This window comes from Heteronotia binoei, chromosome 6, assembly GCF_032191835.1.
Source record: "Heteronotia binoei isolate CCM8104 ecotype False Entrance Well chromosome 6, APGP_CSIRO_Hbin_v1, whole genome shotgun sequence".
Lineage (NCBI taxonomy): Eukaryota > Metazoa > Chordata > Lepidosauria > Squamata > Gekkonidae > Heteronotia > Heteronotia binoei.
This window is the reverse complement of record NC_083228.1, coordinates 43,188,085-43,204,897: the sequence shown is the minus strand read 5'-3', so window position 1 is coordinate 43,204,897 and position 16,813 is coordinate 43,188,085. Positions and strand designations below refer to the sequence as shown.

Here is a 16,813-nt window from a genome sequence, read left to right as displayed (position 1 = left end):
GCTACAACTGTGGCTACAGCATCATTAGTCAAATAATAATGATTAGCATACTTTAAAAAAAATCCAAATAAAGTTCCTATTGCACTTTAAACTTGGTAGACAGCAATAACAGAACCATTTAAGATGTGTATAGACCAAGGGTGCAGATGCCTTCCTAGCTTTGACAGTACAGTGAACAGCCTAACCCAATCTTCCACAGTTTGCAGCTTCCATTAGAAATCTCTGGTTTCCATTTACTTAGAACGCTGGGCATTTTCCATCATGGTTCCATCTTTCTGAATGGAGAACTGCAGAGAAACTTTGAAATGAAGAAGGCACAGAAAAACTACACACTTGCCCTACATTACAATAAAATGTTGTGAGGCATATTTAGGCTTCCCAACCCTCCTGCCCTGGCGGGGGAACCCAGGATTTCCACCCTCTTCCCCCGCTCCCCAAAAAAACGGAAGCAGGGGGAGGGGGGAAACGGCACCAGGGAGCATGGCGAGCCGCCCGATCCTGGAGCGGGCGAGGCCGCCGCACCGCTGCCGCCCCCTCCCCGCCCACCGCAGTTGCTCCTCCAAGATGGGCCCAGGCTGAGCCCATCTTGGAGGAGCAGCCAAGAGGCGGCAGCAGCACAGGCAGAACCAGCGAGGCAAAACCAGAGAAGGGTAGGGCGAGGCAGGCCAGGAGCATGGCGAGCCGTGAATCCGGGCCCTTCTAGGACCTGGACTCGCGGCTCACCACGCCCCCGGCCCGCCTCCACACACCCCTCCAATTCCACCCCAGAGGCAGAACAGAACGGGCGAGGCCGCCGCGCCGCTGCTGCCCCCCCACCCCACCCCACCGCAGCTGCTCCTCCAAGATGGGCTCAGGCTGAGCCCATCTCAGAGGAGCATCCACGGCAAGCGGAGAAGAGGTGGCAGCCGCACAGCAGCGTCGCCTGCTCTGAGACGGGGCGGCTCGCCACGCTCCCCGGCGCCATTTCCCCCCTCCCCCCTAGCTCCACACCAGTGTCTCCTGGCTCCACCCCCAAAGTCTCCTGGCTCCACCCCCAAAGTCCCCAGATATTTCTGGGATTGGACTTGGCAACCCTAGGCATATTGCTTCCAGAATTCCAGGCAGGCCAATCAATGCAAACCTTCGCACTGCATCATCAGAGTCCTTAGTTAATTGTCCTACTGGAAGCTGCCAAATTGAATAAGGATTTGTTTGGCTATGAATGAAGCAAGCACAGGCTTTATCGTTTCTGCCTTGTCTACTGAACGATTTCATAAAAATATAAGAGCTCTACTGGATCAGATGAGTTGTGCAGCTTAGTCTGAATCCTATCTCACATAGTGGCCATTCAGATGCCCCGGAGGACCAACAGCTGTTGCCTTCTAGCAGTAGGTTTCAGAGGTTTACTGTCTTTGAATATGGAGGTGCCCTTTACTTTCCAGGGCTAGTTGCAATCGATGGACCTCTCCTCCATTAATTTAACCTCCTTTTAAAGCCATCTGTGCTCATGGCCATTACAAATGAAGTGTTGGGTAATTTACTTGTTGAGCAAATAGGCATTTCCTTTTGTCTGTCCTAAACATATTGCCCACCAACTTCACTGAATTCTAGTCTTATGAAAGAGAGGAAGTCACCTCTAGCCACGTTTTCCACCCCATGCATCATATTCATATAGGTCATAATTACCTTGTGGTGGTGGCCAAATGGAGCTCTCCCATTCGCTATTCCATGCACTTGACAAATAATTGGCCCATTACAGCTCATTCAGCATCTCTGGCCTCCCATTGGCTGATTCCCCTGCCCCACATCTCCAACTCTTCTTTGTGTCCTCTCTGTCAACTGACCTGAAAAGCATCACCAGCAACAGACCTGGTTCAAAATGGAAAGGCTAGATTCAAATTCAGTAGTGCTATAGAACCCAAAAAGGTTTTCAGGGTATAAGCTTCTGAGAGTTAAAGTTCCCTTTGAGAATTGAAAGTTCATATCCCCAAACAGCTCCTAGGTGCTAATTCAAATCTAGCTGTTCTACTACAGATCAACATGGCTACCTTCTGAAACTACAAAACAGAAGGCTCTCCTCAGCCTCAAAAAGCCCATTTTTTTTGAAGGGGGTTGTATTTTTAAACATCAGCTTTGAAAGCTGGCATGTGCAAAGTTTGCAAGAACAGAAATTCTCTGACCTTATGTAGTGTGCATTTCTTACTTAATGCAGCCAGAGGGCTAAATTGCTTAGGATGTCAGACTAGGATCTCGAAGACCCAGCTTCAAGTCTCCACTTTGAGTGCCCTTGAGTCAGTCACATAATCTCCATCTGGCCTACTTTATGGAGTTGATGTGAGGATAAAATGGAAAATTGGAACAACATAAGCTGCTTTGGGTGCCTATTAGGAAGAAAAGTGGGGTATAAGCAAAGTAAATAAAATAAACTGCAGACTTCCCATGTCCAAATTGGAGTCTGAAGTGCTAAGTGAGAAGTGTTAAATCCTTTCAGAAGAGACTTCAGTCCCGGCATGTATGAGGAGGGGGTGAGAGTGTGGTGCCACATAAACTGAGGTCAGTGGATCAGTGGTTCCAAACTTCATTTCTGCCTGCACCAGGACTCAACCTTAAAAGCTCCCCACAATTGTGACTTTTCCAAGGTATAAACTTTTGCCAGATATCAGTGGAAAACTGTGGCTCTCCTAGGCAAATTGGGACTATCAAAGAGCATGTGTTTTGTTTGTTTGTTTGCTGGGCAGGGCATATAGGGATGAGCTAACAGGGCCTAGCAGTCTGGAATCGGATCAGGCAGTGCCATGTGAATAGCGCATGTGGAATGCTGAACTACCTATGGCCAACATGGGCTTCCTTCATTCATGGATGTGATAAATTTGGCATTATATGTTATTTTTAAATATTTTCACAGATTTAGATACTAATGTAGTGATATGATGTTTATTGCTGCTACCCACTTTGGTTCTTAACTGTTTTCAGAGAAAGGTGGGAAGATATATACCCCAGTTGTGGTATTAATAAATGCATGTTAAACAACCAGAGGACTTGCTTGGATCTCTATTCTTTTTAGAAAAAAAAAAAACCACTGTGAAGATACAGCCTGCAAATATGAAACCCTGCAGCACTCATAAGTGCTCCAGTGTCCATGAAGTATAGTATTTAAAACCCAGAAATCTAATATTGTGAAAGGGGTGAAGCATATAGAATATGATTGATTTGTACAACTTCTCTAATAAAAAGAGTAGTCATTGTTAAGTCAAGTTCATGTACAACTTAAAAGGAGAGAGCCACATTAATGTGCTGCCTGCAAAAGTCAGCCCTTACAATTGTAGACAAAGAGCTCCTGCTAGCAAAAAATGTGACATCATCAGAGCCTCCTATGGACGTTCAGAAATAAGCTGTACTTCTGTATGGCAGTGAAGCAGCAAATTGAATTCTCATAATATGTTTTGAAAATGAGTCTTGTTAGGTTTGATGAGGTGGAAAAGGTACTGAATTCACTGGTTTGTTCCAATACATTCAGTACACTTTAGCTGGCTGTTTGCCATGGCTAATCTTTTTAATGGCAGTGTAGCTTGTAAACTCATTTGGTAGAGAGCAATGCATCTCAGTTTTATAATATCACACCAAGTAGGATGGTAAATAAGTTTCTCTTCAAGCATGAAGGCAGTTTCTGTTTCAATCCCACAAATCTTATTTTAAAACTCCTCATCTTGAAAGCCCCCGATAATTCCTTTTTTTGAGATCTGCAATAAGCAAAATGGATTTCAGTCTACTTTTTATATTTATATACTTAATGTTTTTGTTTCCCAAAACACATCCTTCCCGCATTCTTGCCTTTCACTGGCTAATACATAACAAAACAGGATTTCCCAAATCCAAATACTTCTATGGATTCCACTATGCACGCTCTGTTGGGCTGCTCAACTCTGAATGAATGGAGTTTACTGAAATTTCCTTCATCAGCATAAACCAGGGGTGGTCAATGGTAGCTCTCCAGATGTTTTTTGCCTTCAACTCCCATCAGCCCCAACCATTAGCCATGCTGGCTGGAGCTGATGGGAGTTGTAGGCAAAAAACATCTGGAATGCTACCATTGGCCACCCCTGGCATAAGCAGTTCTTTTGATAACCAAGAAAGAATGAAAACACATCAAAAAGAAACAAAGACAGTCCCCACTCCATGCCTCAGTTTTCTCTTCTTAAGGCCAAAGCCACTTTGGGTCACAGAATTAGTCCCAAATAGCTGTCGCCTCACAAAATAAGTTAAAATGCACATCATGATGTCTGAAAGCATTTGCTGTTTACAAGAAAGTGGGTTACTAGATCTGTTTGACACACCTGACCCTTTTTCTGCTTGAAACTTTGGTTTCAAAGTGCTCTTCTCCCATTCCTGTCTACTGTTTTCACACTCCCTGTTAAACCCCAGACAAAGCATATGAGGTTAGATCCATCCAACTTTTCCACTGTAGCACGATGGGGAAGGGGTCAATTTTGTCCACCAGGAATTCTATGCCAGGGATCATGGGATGAATGAGAACAAAAAGCCACAAGGGACAGGGCTTCAGTAAAGACGAAAATCAAACATGAATGCACCTTTTTTCTTCTTCTTTCATCTTACCAGTGGAAAAACTGGTAGGATGCAATCCACTGTTAAGTGCTTCTGCAAGGAATGTATAATTTGGCCCACAGTGTAGAAGAAACTATCAAGGGTTGCCTATCAAGTTGCCACTCATATTTGTCAAGGTAAAAAAAAAAATTGGTCAAGGTAAAAAAGTCCATATTAACTATTACCATCGATAGTATGAGTCTTAACAATAGCTTCATTATCTGAGATTACCCCTGCTGTTGGTCTTAAAGGTGCCACTGGACTCAAACCTTATTCTGCTGCTTCAGACCAATACTATTGCCCACCTGGATCTTGCATCTTCACGTTAGGATCTGCTGGCTGCCGAATCACATGAGTTTGTATAAACATTTGTGGACCAGGGGGGGCTGTCATCTGCAAAAGCTTCCATCATAATAAATCCGTTAGCCTTTAAAGTACCGCAAGACTTTTTGTGTTGGAATCTCTTCTTTTAGTTACTTTTGCTAGTTTAATCAAATGACAGAAAAAGAAAGTCCCAAATACAGGGAACTTGTATTGGTATCTTATTGAACACAAAAAAAACAGAATGATGATCTCTTGCCAGAGGGCCAGTTTCGGAGGCATGTAAGAATTTTGTTTTTCTTCCTCTCTGCCTGCCTCCCCTTTTCACTTGTCCCTTTTGTGCATGTCTGTGACTGCATGGATAAACCTAATTTTGATTATGATCACTAGCAGAGAGTTATGCAGTATCAGATATAACATCAGGTCATGGAAAGCAAATCAGCTTAGGGCCTCCTTAGCCAGTAATTCAGCATTGCGCTAGAAAAATAAAAATGAATACTATAGCACTGCTGCTGAACAGGAATTGATAAAAGCAGGCATCCTGGAAATGTAAGCATCATTCCTTCCACATCCATACATGAGTGCCACCAGGCAAACTTCATGGCCAGTGTACCATCCCTAGAACTATTGTTATCTGCATAATGGAGGATAGGGACCAACATGTGTCTGAGATCTGATGTATGTGTGTTATTGGGACTATATGTCCTTAAGTAGTAGTGAGACTAATTTCTATATGTCCTAAATTAGTAGTGAGACTAATTTCCAAAAGAGAACCATATAAATGCATTTTTTTGTTGTTGAAAACATTATGGAAAGTGAATGTAGTATTAGAGCCTCTTTGTCCTATATGTTATGTGCTTTAAGCATGTACACTTAGAAATGTAACTTCTGGATGTGACAGATGCATCATTCAGGCATGCTCAAGAAGGATCCATGACTGGTTATTGTGTATATACTGGGTTGGAAACCCAAGGTACATAATGTGTGTGACACAGGCCCATAAAGTTGGATGAAAAGCATCCATTATTAGATAAGCTAGTTGGAGTTCTGAGTCGTGGACCCTGCAGTGTTACCAGATCAGTGGCCCATCAAGAACCTTGCCAGCACCCTGACCTAAATAGCCCGGATCTCATCTGATCTTAGAAGCTAAGCAGGGTTGAGTATGGTTAGTACATGGATTGGAGACTTCCTTGAAATACAAAGTTGGGAGGACAGAGACAGGCTTTTATTCAACCACCTTTCTGAATATCCTCTAGGCCCCAGAAGATCTAAATCTTAAGGGGGAAGTGAATTTAATAGAATCAATGACTGACTTTGCAATAGTTTTTAAATGTTTGGTTGCTCATAGATGTTACATTTACTTTTTCCCTCTTCCCCCAGCTATCCATATAGTGAAGATTGTAGCCAGGGAATGCAGTACATGAACACTAGATGTCCAGCTTGGTGTGACAGGATCTTGATGTCACATTCTGCCAAAGAACTGATTCTAAAGGTAAGAACAGCATGAAAATTGAAATTGGGAGGAAGCTAGAAAACTAATACAGTCTGATGGCAAACCATTTATGATGGTGGTGGTGGTTAAAAGTTTCTGGTCCTCTTCATATAGAAGGAGGGATAAGAATCTACTAAAACAGGGTTTCCCAAACTCCCCTCCCCCACGGCCCGGATATTTCTACACTTCTCCTTTGTGGCCCTCTAAAATTTGGGGGTGGAGCCAGGAGACTTTGGGGGTGGAGCCGGGAGACAGGAAAGTACAAACATGCTTAAAACTCGTGCAATATTTTGTTTAGGAAAGGTAGGAGAATAGTGGGATTTTGCAATGCAATCTTAAAAATAAAACATCAAGAAAAAGCACAAGGATCACATGCAGAAAACTAAAAATATATAATGTTCTCAGCCTGGGAAAACATGAAATGGCAGGAAGAAGCTTTTCCTTCCCCCACCCCTCCCACCCCGGTTTACTCAGATTAGCAATGGCAAGGAAGGGACTGACTGACTGACAAAGAGAGAGAGAGAGAAGACAGGGGAAAGAAAGAAAGAAAGAAAGAAAGAAAGAAAGAAAGAAAGAAAGAAAGAAAGAAAGAAAGAAAGAAAGAAAGAAAGAAAGAAAGAAAGAAAGAAAGAGGGAGGGGGTGAGTGGGAAATAAAGCTTCCGTCTGGCCAGCATCTTTTCCCCTTTACTGCCCCACACCTCCATCCCATGTGTCTTCTCCCTTCCCCATTCACCCCTCTGTCTCTCAGCTCTCCCTCCATCCTGTTGCTGCAACCCTCTCCCCCTCAGCCTTTGCCCCACCCCTGGGCCAGTCCTCCTCCTGCTATCCTTTTGCTCCGGCGGGCGCAGGCTGCTGGCAAAGTTGGGGCTGCTGCTGCTTCAGCCACTCGGGCCTGGGTGTTGCTCCTCCCCCCCACCCGCCATCACGGAGACCATTGAGGCTGTCTGCAGCTCTCCCAGCGGCACCATCATCAGGCACTGCCAAGCCTGGCCAGGGAGGCCGCGCTGGAAGGATGTGTTAGGTGGGACTGCCCCCACTGCTGCTGCTCCTCGTTGCTGCATTCTGGCCCCACTGGGCTCACCACCAACAGCGAGGGACGGGGATGGTGTGTGCCCATTGGGGCCCCAACGCAGCAACAAGGAGCAGCAGCAGCAGGGGCAGTCCCACCCAACACATCCTTCCAGCGCAGCTTCCCTGGCCTGGCTTGGCAGTGTTGGATGACGGCACCTCCGGGAGAGCTGCGGCCAGACCCAATGGTCTCTGCGATGGCGGGCGGGGGAGGAGCGACACCTAGGCCCGTGTGGCTGAAGCAGCACCCCCAATGTCAGCAGCAGCCTGTGCCCACTGGAGCAAAAGGATAACAGGAGGACTGGCCCGGGGTGGGGCAAAGGCCGAGGGGGAGAGGGATACAGCAACAGGAGGGAGGGAGGGCATGGGCAGCACGGTGAGGCATCCATGGCCTGGCAAAGACGCGTCCATGGCCCGGTACTGGGTCAGGACCTGGTAAATGGGAAATGCTGTACTAAAAGATAGTGGAGAGGTTTTGTTTATTTGTAGAATTCTGGTACTTGGGACTTAAAATCTAGTTGTTAAAATACCCTGGAGCTAGTTTAGTCAAACTATAAATCTACTAAGCTAGTTGATGTATGTGGAAGTTTACCAGTGCTCACCCTTGAGGTTCACCCTCTGCGGTGCCACAAAATGCTCCCTGGAACACTGCTCCAGGAGGCAAGGAACCCCCAGAAATAGTTGTGGGGGAGGGAATCAGAGCCAGTTTGGTGTAGTAGTGGGCTCTGATCTGGAGAACCAGATTTGATTCCTTTCTTCTCCGCATGAAGCCAGCTGGATGACCTTTGGTCAGTCACAGCTTTCTCAGAGATCTCTCAACCCCATCTACCTCACAGGGTGTCTGTTGTGGGGAGAATAAGCTGCTCTCTTTTTGGTAGTAAAGGGTGATCATCATCATCTCCTACAGAAGGGAGGGGTAAGCAGAAACTTCCCCCTCACACACACACACACACTTAAGGAAATCTTGGTGGGATCTAAGCCAGTCACTTACTTAAAGAACTTATTTCCCATAAATTCTCAAATTCAAATTCCGTGATTATCAAATATTGAAATTATAGTTTGTGTTTACCTGGTATATTGCATCTGTAACCTTTAGAGAGTGTTTACAAAAGATAGCAACCACTTGCTAATCATTCAGCCCTTATTCCAGGGTTGATGATTGATTGATTAAAATATTGATATCCCACCTTTTCCTCATGCTTCAGGGCAGCTTAAAAATGTCATTAAAAACAAAATAAAACCCCAAATAACCCTCTCCGCCCAAAGACACCCATCCAGTAAATTGCTATGCTTGCTTAGGAGGCCGTTCCATGTCCAGTTATGTGGCAGCACCATAGAACAGAAACGCTGTTAGTGTGCTCTGAGAAAGATTAACTATAAATAATTTAGAAGGTTGTTTTTCTCAGTTATTTATGACTCTCTCAGCCAATCCTGAGAGATCTAAGTCTCGTTACCTGAATTCATTCATTGTGCCTCATATAGAACTCCGGTTCACTCCTGCTTATTATCTAGACATTTTGAATGTCTTCCAGGCTATTCAAATAAATGAGGTTGTACTGCATTTTAATTAATTAACTTAAAGAGTTAATTTCCTTTATTTCAGTGCTCCATTCACAAGCCTGATCTGACAGGGCTGTGGATGCAGCACAGATGCTGCCCAATTATTCTTTTCAACCCCACCCCCCCCCCCAAAGATATCCTGGGGCCAGGCCAAACTATAAGCAACAGCTAGCTGATCGGAAATACTGTTATACATATCTGATTTTGGTATTGCCATATGGGCCGCTTTCCAAAGACAAGCATTTATAGAGTGCTAGATAACCACTTCTCAGTAATCTCTATCCATGTACTTCAGCACTCTCTGGTGTGTACATTCTGGTACTAACTGCCTCCAGGAGCATACCTGTACATTATTGATGTAATTTACTATTATGTAGATCAGGGTTTCCCATTTGCAGGGTCGCGACCCAGTACCGGGCCATGAAAGCCTCAATACCAGGTCACCAGGGGCTGCCCCACAGCCCTTCCCCTCTCTATTTATCTTCGGCGTTGTATGCTGCATCGCGCTCTAGCCACTACCCCCCATGCCGCCATCTGTAGCACTCAGAGAGCACTACAGACACTGCATGCTGGCCAGAAGCCCTCCCCTGTCCCTCTCTGATGTTCGGAAACATCAGAGAGGGCAGGGAAAGCTCCTGGCCGGTGTGCAGTCTCTGTATGGCTCCCTGAGCATCCTCTGTCCAGACCACGGGGAAAGAACCGGGCCACGGGGGAGGGGCAGAGTTTGGGCAACTCTGATGTAGATGATAGACGTGTTCCTGTACAGTGCCTAGATCTTATACATAATAAACATCTTTGTATTGCTAAATGCCATACAGAGGGAATGTAAAAGTTTTGAAAGTGGTGTCTTAGAGTGCTTAATCCAACTCTCCATACTCATTTGGGGGCACATTCATATGACAGGGGAGAGGCGTAGCTCAGTGCTTGGCCTGCCGATCCCAGGTTCAATCTTCATTTAATAGGACCAGGGAGTAGGTGATGTGAAAGACCTCTGACTCTGAGATGCTGGAAAGCCACTTCCAGTCTGAGTAGACCAGTGATTCTGATTCAGTATAAGGCAGCTTCATGTGATCATGTGACATGCCCAGGTTTCATCTTGATCTTCTGAATGGATTGTGAACTGGGAGGTGGTAAATCACCCTCTGTGGTCATGTTTTTGAACAAAATTAGTCCAGCACACCAAAAATAGCACAGAAAATATCATTTGGGGGGTTGACTTCACCATGTATGCAATGGTTATGTAAGAGAAGGGGGACATAGGTCAGTGGTAGAGCAGCTGATTTCTCTTCAGAAAATCCCATGTTCAGTCCCCAGCATTTTCAGATGTAGTTTATGTGAAACACCTCTACTTGGGACCGAGGAGAGTTTCTGCCAGTCAGAGAGACAACATTGAGCTTGACAGACCCTGATTCCGTATAAAGCAACTTCCTGTGATCATATAAATCAATACTACTGTTACCATTTAGATGTGAGAACTGAACAAACAAATTACCCAAGCTACCCTACTTTTATGACTGGGCGTTTCTGCTAATACTAATGGTTTTTCTTTCTTCAGCCATATTTAGATTATGATAAATGTTGGTGTTTTGGAGCACACTGCTTAGTTATAATCAAAACAAAACTATAGTTGCTAGTATAGTCCAGTGGGCAGAGAACAACTCGCATTTGGCAAACATGCAGTTCCTTTCCATAGGACAATTATTTATTAACTTCATTTATATGCTATCTTTCCCTCTAATGGGGACCTATTTATTTATTAATTTTAGCTAATTAAACCAAAAGGAGTTTACATCATTCTTTTTTCCTCCCTGTAAGCTAAATTAGGCTGAGAGTGTCTGACTGGACTAAGGTCACCCAGCAAGCTTCCATGGCAGACTGGGAGATTTGAACATCTGTCTCCCAGATCCTAATCTGACTCTCTAAGCACCATGCCACCCTGACTGTGTGGTGCTAGATAAGTAGGGTGGCTGGTGGGTTTTTTTTCTGACAGGGATCCTGTGGCTTTAACAGCTACAGGACAAAAAGAACATAAAGCTTTTCATCTCCATCATTAGTCTCTAAGAGAAGTTTCACCCACTAAACTCCCTCAAGGATGGGTAGCTGTTGGAAGCCGTGTCAAAACAAAAGTTGGCAACCCTATCTCTTGGCCTCTGTTTCCCATCTATAAAATGGGAGCACCCACCCAGGGTAATTTTCAGGGCCCAAACAAATGGGTAAAAGAATGATATAAAAAGTCACAGATAAATTTTAGCCTGCAGGTTTGGACTGCTTTGTTTATAGAGGGGCCAGTGCTTTTAGCTGTGCCCAAATTAGCAAACAGCCTCGCACACCAGACTCTGCTGCACTATGCTTTGCAGATTGTACAGACATGGGGCTGTAAACAGCTTTAGCACCACCTCATCTATCATGCCATGGTCGGTTACCTCCCCAGCATGTTATTTTATGCTTGCTGAGCCCTAACACACCAAAGGTTGCCACTGCATGGGAGTCACAGAGCTGCCTGAGAGCATAGCATAATGAATGCTCAGCTGAGTGGAGCGTGTTTCTGTTCGTGCGCTGCTGTAATTTGTTTATCTGTCTAAAGATTATGCACTTGAAAATCCACAATTTGATGCTGCCTTTGTAAATTATCAAGTCGCTTTTGATGAATGTATCTCCACTTCCGCTGGCAGTGGCATTATGAGCTTGAAATATTGGAAAGTGTTCATGCATACAATGCAGAAGGTTAAGCTTTTCATACATGTCTTTCTCTATGTGTATATACAGAGATAGATGGATGGATGGATATACATAGATATATTGCTAGGTAAGCATACTAGAAAGCAAATATGACCTTAAGCTTCCTTACTGCATTAAAGATAATTCGATTTCAAGTTTATAGTCCCAAATATGGCTGTTTATATAGAAAGTTCTTGCCCAGTCAAACTTGACTGATTACAAATGAGCAAAAACCTGACTGTTTTTCGTCTGAAATAAATGAGAATGGGAACGTTTGCACGAGTGCAGCTGGCGTTTGTGAGCGTGTATGAAGATCTGGGGGAGATGGGTGTGGGTCCCAGATTTAATTATCCTGCAGTTTAACCAGCTTGAGAAATTGCAAGTCAGAGTCTCTCTCCCTCTCTTAAGTGATTGCTTTAGCAGGGTCATTATGCCAGATAAACAAAGCAGACAGTCATCTGTGGTCAATGCTGTGTCGATTTCATTATTTGTTTGAGAAGAAGAAAGGAAGAGAAAGGAAATCAAGTGTGAGCATAGGACAGAGTAGAAATAATTCACAGGCTTGGGGGGGGGGGGGTGCGAAATAGATCATCCATCCAATGCATCTTTTATAAAAATCCAAAATCCTATCTAAGTTTGTGACAAAGTTCCCCATGTATTTTCATGGTTCCTTCCACCCTTCATTCTGAAACTCACTCCAAACCAGTGAAATAAAGGGGACTTTTATTTCTTATTAAATGTGCTTAAAATTCAGGGTGGGGGATTGAGGAAGGAAGATAGCTTCCTATAAGTGACAACTTGGGACATTTTCCCCCCTATTCATTGTTAACTCACCTTAAACTTCTCAGTTTGTTCAGTGTTTTCACTTTCCGTGCAGCAGCAAAGCCTGAGATCTAAACAGGGTAGATAGCAAATCTGGTAATAGGGTTAGGGCTGAAAGCATTAATCACCAGATCAGGGTGGCTAATCGATTAAGGCACGTAATCACGGATTTGAAAGTATGAGCTTAAACACTGGGAGGACTGACAAACTCTCCCACAGCAGAGAAAACCAATGGAAAGGTCCCAAATATATGACATATCTCTCAAGTTATGCACTGTATTGAGTGCCCCTGATTCAAATGGCATTGAATAAAATGAGATTCCCTATGGTGGGAAGGTGTTAAGACTAAAGCCCCCCTAGGAAGTAATTCAGCCCGAATTCAATGGCATCTAATTTAAGACAAACCACCCCCACCCCCCTTCATTAAAATCAGGAGATGAGAATCACCCACACTACCGTCCTGGCATTTATTGTAATTGGTTAATTAATTGGTCAGTGAACACCAAGCTAGTTAATTGATTAGCTGCTTTAGTCAGTTGATACCCCCCCCCCATGGAGCATTTATTAATGGCTGCACCCTAGCCTTCTAACCACCAGTCTTATTTAGCCAAATTAAACAATTTTAAAGTCACATGGGAAGAGGTTGAACAAATGTTCAATTCCTGCATAGATATAAAGGCTCATAATTGCCTTTAAGCTTCAGTGATGCCATAAAATATTAATATATCGGTTGGGGTGGTGAATAAGAGAATTAATTTGCTATACAATCAAAATCTTCTGGGTGTTTAAGAATCAATGAAAATATTTTCCTGTTGACCATTTTTGAGAGGATGTTCATAAACTTATGTGAATGCAATTTGGAAGAGGTTAGGTTCCCCCCCTTTTTTAAATGAACTTTATTGGGTGGGGTTTACTTCTGAGTAGGCACACCTAGGTTCACACTGTTGAACTCCTAGATGGATCTGCAGCCTGTTCCTGGTTTAAAGATGTTGCACATCTTAACAAGTATTTAAAAAGCTGAACCAATTTTGCACTAGACCTTTAATCCTGGTTTAGCCCTGTCCCCAAGCCTACATTCTACACTAGAATCAGAGACTCAAAACAACTATAGTGTAGAATGTCAGCTTGGGGAAAGAGCAAAACCAGGATTAAAGGTCTAGTGGGAAATTGGTCCTGGGTTCTCATCTGGGTGCCCCCCCCCTCTTCCTTTTGTGGTCCAAGTAATATTTAACTCAAATAATGATTCTCCCCCCCCCCCCATTTCCTTGTAAGAGATCTCTATTGATTTTAAGGGACTTTTTTTCTTCCTGCCAGTCCAGAGCTGCAGTGTATTAGCAGGAGGGGGAGCGGGGTTAGACCTCCCCCCCCCTCCCTCCACTGTTGCGCGCTCTCCTTGCGGGAGAAAAGCTATTTACATACCTGTGACTTTGATCTGGGCGCCACCCTTTCCAGGGGAAACTCCGGACTGACTCGAGGCTTCTGTTTTTCTGTGTGTGTTTTCCACCTAGTCAGAAAACGATGAGAAGCAAGTGGTGTATGACCATATTGGACCAAACGTCTGCATGGGGGACCACAAGGTAACCTCGTTCGAGTCCGGCCGCTGCGTGTGCCTGTGTGTGCGCTGACCGGGGGTGGGGGGGGTGGGGAGGGAAGAAGCGAGTTGAGATTCGCAAGAAACCGAGACCGCGGTCCTTACTTTGGAGTAAGTCCCACGGAACAAAGTCGAGCTACCTTGAGGACAACAGGCACAACGATTGGGGGAGGGGGGGGGCAGCTGCAGGCAGGCAGCAGGCAAGGAGCTTCAGTGGGAAGCGTCACTGTCTGGACAGTTTAAACCTGCGGGGTTTAAAGCGAGCCGAGACTGGGGAGGCGGAAGAGCGCCGGCGGGGTGAGTCCAGCCCTCGGCGCTTCCCAATCCCCAGCTAGCAGCCCCTGCGTTTGGCGAGCGGCGTCGAAGAAGCGGCGCACGGCAGGCAGGGCGGGCCAGAGAGTTCGCAGCTCCCCCGGGGCGCTCCTGCCCGACTGCCCTGGATGCTGCGGCTGGTGGCTTCGCGTTGGCCGCGGGGGGGGGGGGGGGTGAGGTCCGATTTGGCCCTGGGGCGATGGAAGCGCCTCCCTCCCTCCCCTCCCCTCCCCCGCCCGGGTCTGGCGCAGGGGGCGCGATCCAGCTCGAGAGGGCAGCCGCGGGCGATGGGGGCCGTGGTCGCCTAAGCAGAGCGCAGGGGGAGCGAGCCCAGCAAGTGCAGCCGGGCGGGCTTCCGCCTCCTGAGTCCAGGTGACTCGGGTTGGCCCCGCTCAGCTTCCATTCGGAGCTCTGCCACCCCTCCGCCGGCTTGGCCGCAGCAGCCAGGCGCTTTCGGAAGTGACCCTGCTAAGCTGCTCCTGGGTCACGGCTTGGCAAGCGGGATCTGGGCAGCGGTGCGGGTGCGCGCTGGGATGGGAGACCAGCAGGGACGCCGGGCAGAGGCGGGCAGCAGCAAACCACCTGGGGAAGCCCGCGAGGCTGCGGTTGCCAGGAGGCGCCTGCGACTTGAGGGCGCTTCACTCCCAGGCAGGAGTACCTCTCTCTCTCTCTCTCTCTCTCTCTCCCAGTCCCCTCACCAGGAGGGCTCCTGCTTCCCCTGGAGGGTTGGAGGTGTTGGCCCCAGTGTTCCCTCTAAGCTGAGTTAGTGTGAGCTAGCTCACAGTTTTCTGGCCTCCCGCTCACACATTTTTGTCTTAGCTCAGGAAGGATGACCCCAGAGCACACTAATTGATGCAGGAGCTCACAACTTTATTGCCAGGGACTCACAACGTAGAATTTTTGCTCACAAGGCTCTTCAGCTTAGAGGGAACATTGTTTTGGCCCCTGTGCTTCTCCAGGCAGGAGAACTTGGGGGGGGGGAGATTTGCCCCCCCCCCGGCTCCTTCCCACTTTGTGGGGCCCTCCTGGCCTCCTCACCCCTTGCTGCTTGCCCCGCTAGTCCTCTTCCTCGGTGACCACCTGCTAACCTTCTCTTCTCTCCCTCCCTCTCCGCAGCCTGTGTTCCTGTCCTTTCGAATAGCCACTGGGGCAGGTAAACCTATTGCCAATGTGCACAAGTGTTGTGTCGTGCAGTGATGTGGTGGTAAATATCACATTAGAACTTCTCTTACTTTCCCCCCTTCCCCCTACACTTCTCCTCCAAAAAAATCCTTTCCTCCCCCCCTTCTCCCCCTATTTTTTTTTGTGGGGGGTTAGTCTCTCTTTAAAATGATCCAAGGGGGAAAAGCAAGCCAACCAAATGCCCCGTCCTTCTGCAACAGGGAAAAGATGCCTCCGAAACGAGAAGATCTTTCGGGAAAGTTCCTTGTAGCAAAGAAGAGGAGGAGGAGGAAGGCCTCGGAGGTCCACCCCATCGCCTGAATCGAGACATCACACCTTCCAGTCCTGCGTGCCACTCACCTTCGTCGTAGCATTTCGATTAGAATTGTCATTCCTGTTTCATGATGTTGACCATACACTATCTTCTGGCGTCCCGACTTTATTTCCACCACCACCACCACCCCCCCGTAAAGGGGGGGAAAGGGGAAAAAAATCAGAACTTTCATACCTCACCGACACTGTCTTGTATATTCCTGTGACATCAATTGTGGGATTTTATTTTTATATTCTACTCCCCAAATCCAGTTGCCAAAAGAGAAAAAAAAAGGATCCTATCCTAGCCGGGATGTTCTGTGTTTTAGACTTCACTGTGCTGTTTTTGTTTATAAGTTTGTCAATGTGAAATTATATATAACATTAGGACAATTTCCGTCACCCTTCTCTAGCTTAATGCCAGGGTGGGAATTTTGTACATGCCTTGTATAGAAAGTCCTGGTATATTGTTACTTCTTAACCAAGATTTATTGTTCCTGTGATTTTGGGGGGGGAGGGGATTAGGTTTAGAGGGTTGAAGAATTTTATTTTTTGTCATTTTTATAGACTTCCTTGTTTTCCTCATGTTATTTACTATACTGCCATGTCCCATGGTTTTTGAATCACACACAGCAGCAGCTGCTTTCTATACATACCTGTATATATTTATATATTTCTATGTGAGTGTGTATAGATGATATATATACACAGATATAGATATAATTTATAATTATAAAGGTTTGTCCCTTCCTGCTTATACAAAACAGCCTTTTTCCCAGAATGTATGCACACCTTGGGTGGCAGGAAATTCCGTTGACTTCAATGGGGTTACATTTCCAAACCAATCGCGTTAGGATCCACTGTAGAAACACTG

The 16,813-nt window shown here is 45.9% G+C and overlaps 1 protein-coding gene across 2 annotated transcripts in view; it reads left to right on the top strand.

The window, feature by feature from the left end:
• The window catches only part of INPP5A (inositol polyphosphate-5-phosphatase A), a 352,919-nt gene extending 336,851 nt beyond the window's left edge, over positions 1-16,068 (top strand). The window contains exons 13-16 of one of the 2 annotated variants that reach the window (XM_060241377.1): positions 6,283-6,394; positions 14,072-14,140; positions 15,583-15,619; positions 15,849-16,068. In XM_060241377.1, the coding sequence (XP_060097360.1) occupies positions 6,283-6,394; positions 14,072-14,140; positions 15,583-15,619; positions 15,849-15,898 (268 nt within the window). In that variant the 3' untranslated portion in view covers positions 15,899-16,068. Of the gene's footprint in view, positions 1-6,282; positions 6,395-14,071; positions 14,141-15,582; positions 15,671-15,848 lie in introns of both variants that reach the window. The other variant, XM_060241378.1, reaches the window with a different exon arrangement.
• Positions 16,069-16,813: the final 745 nt, after the last annotated feature.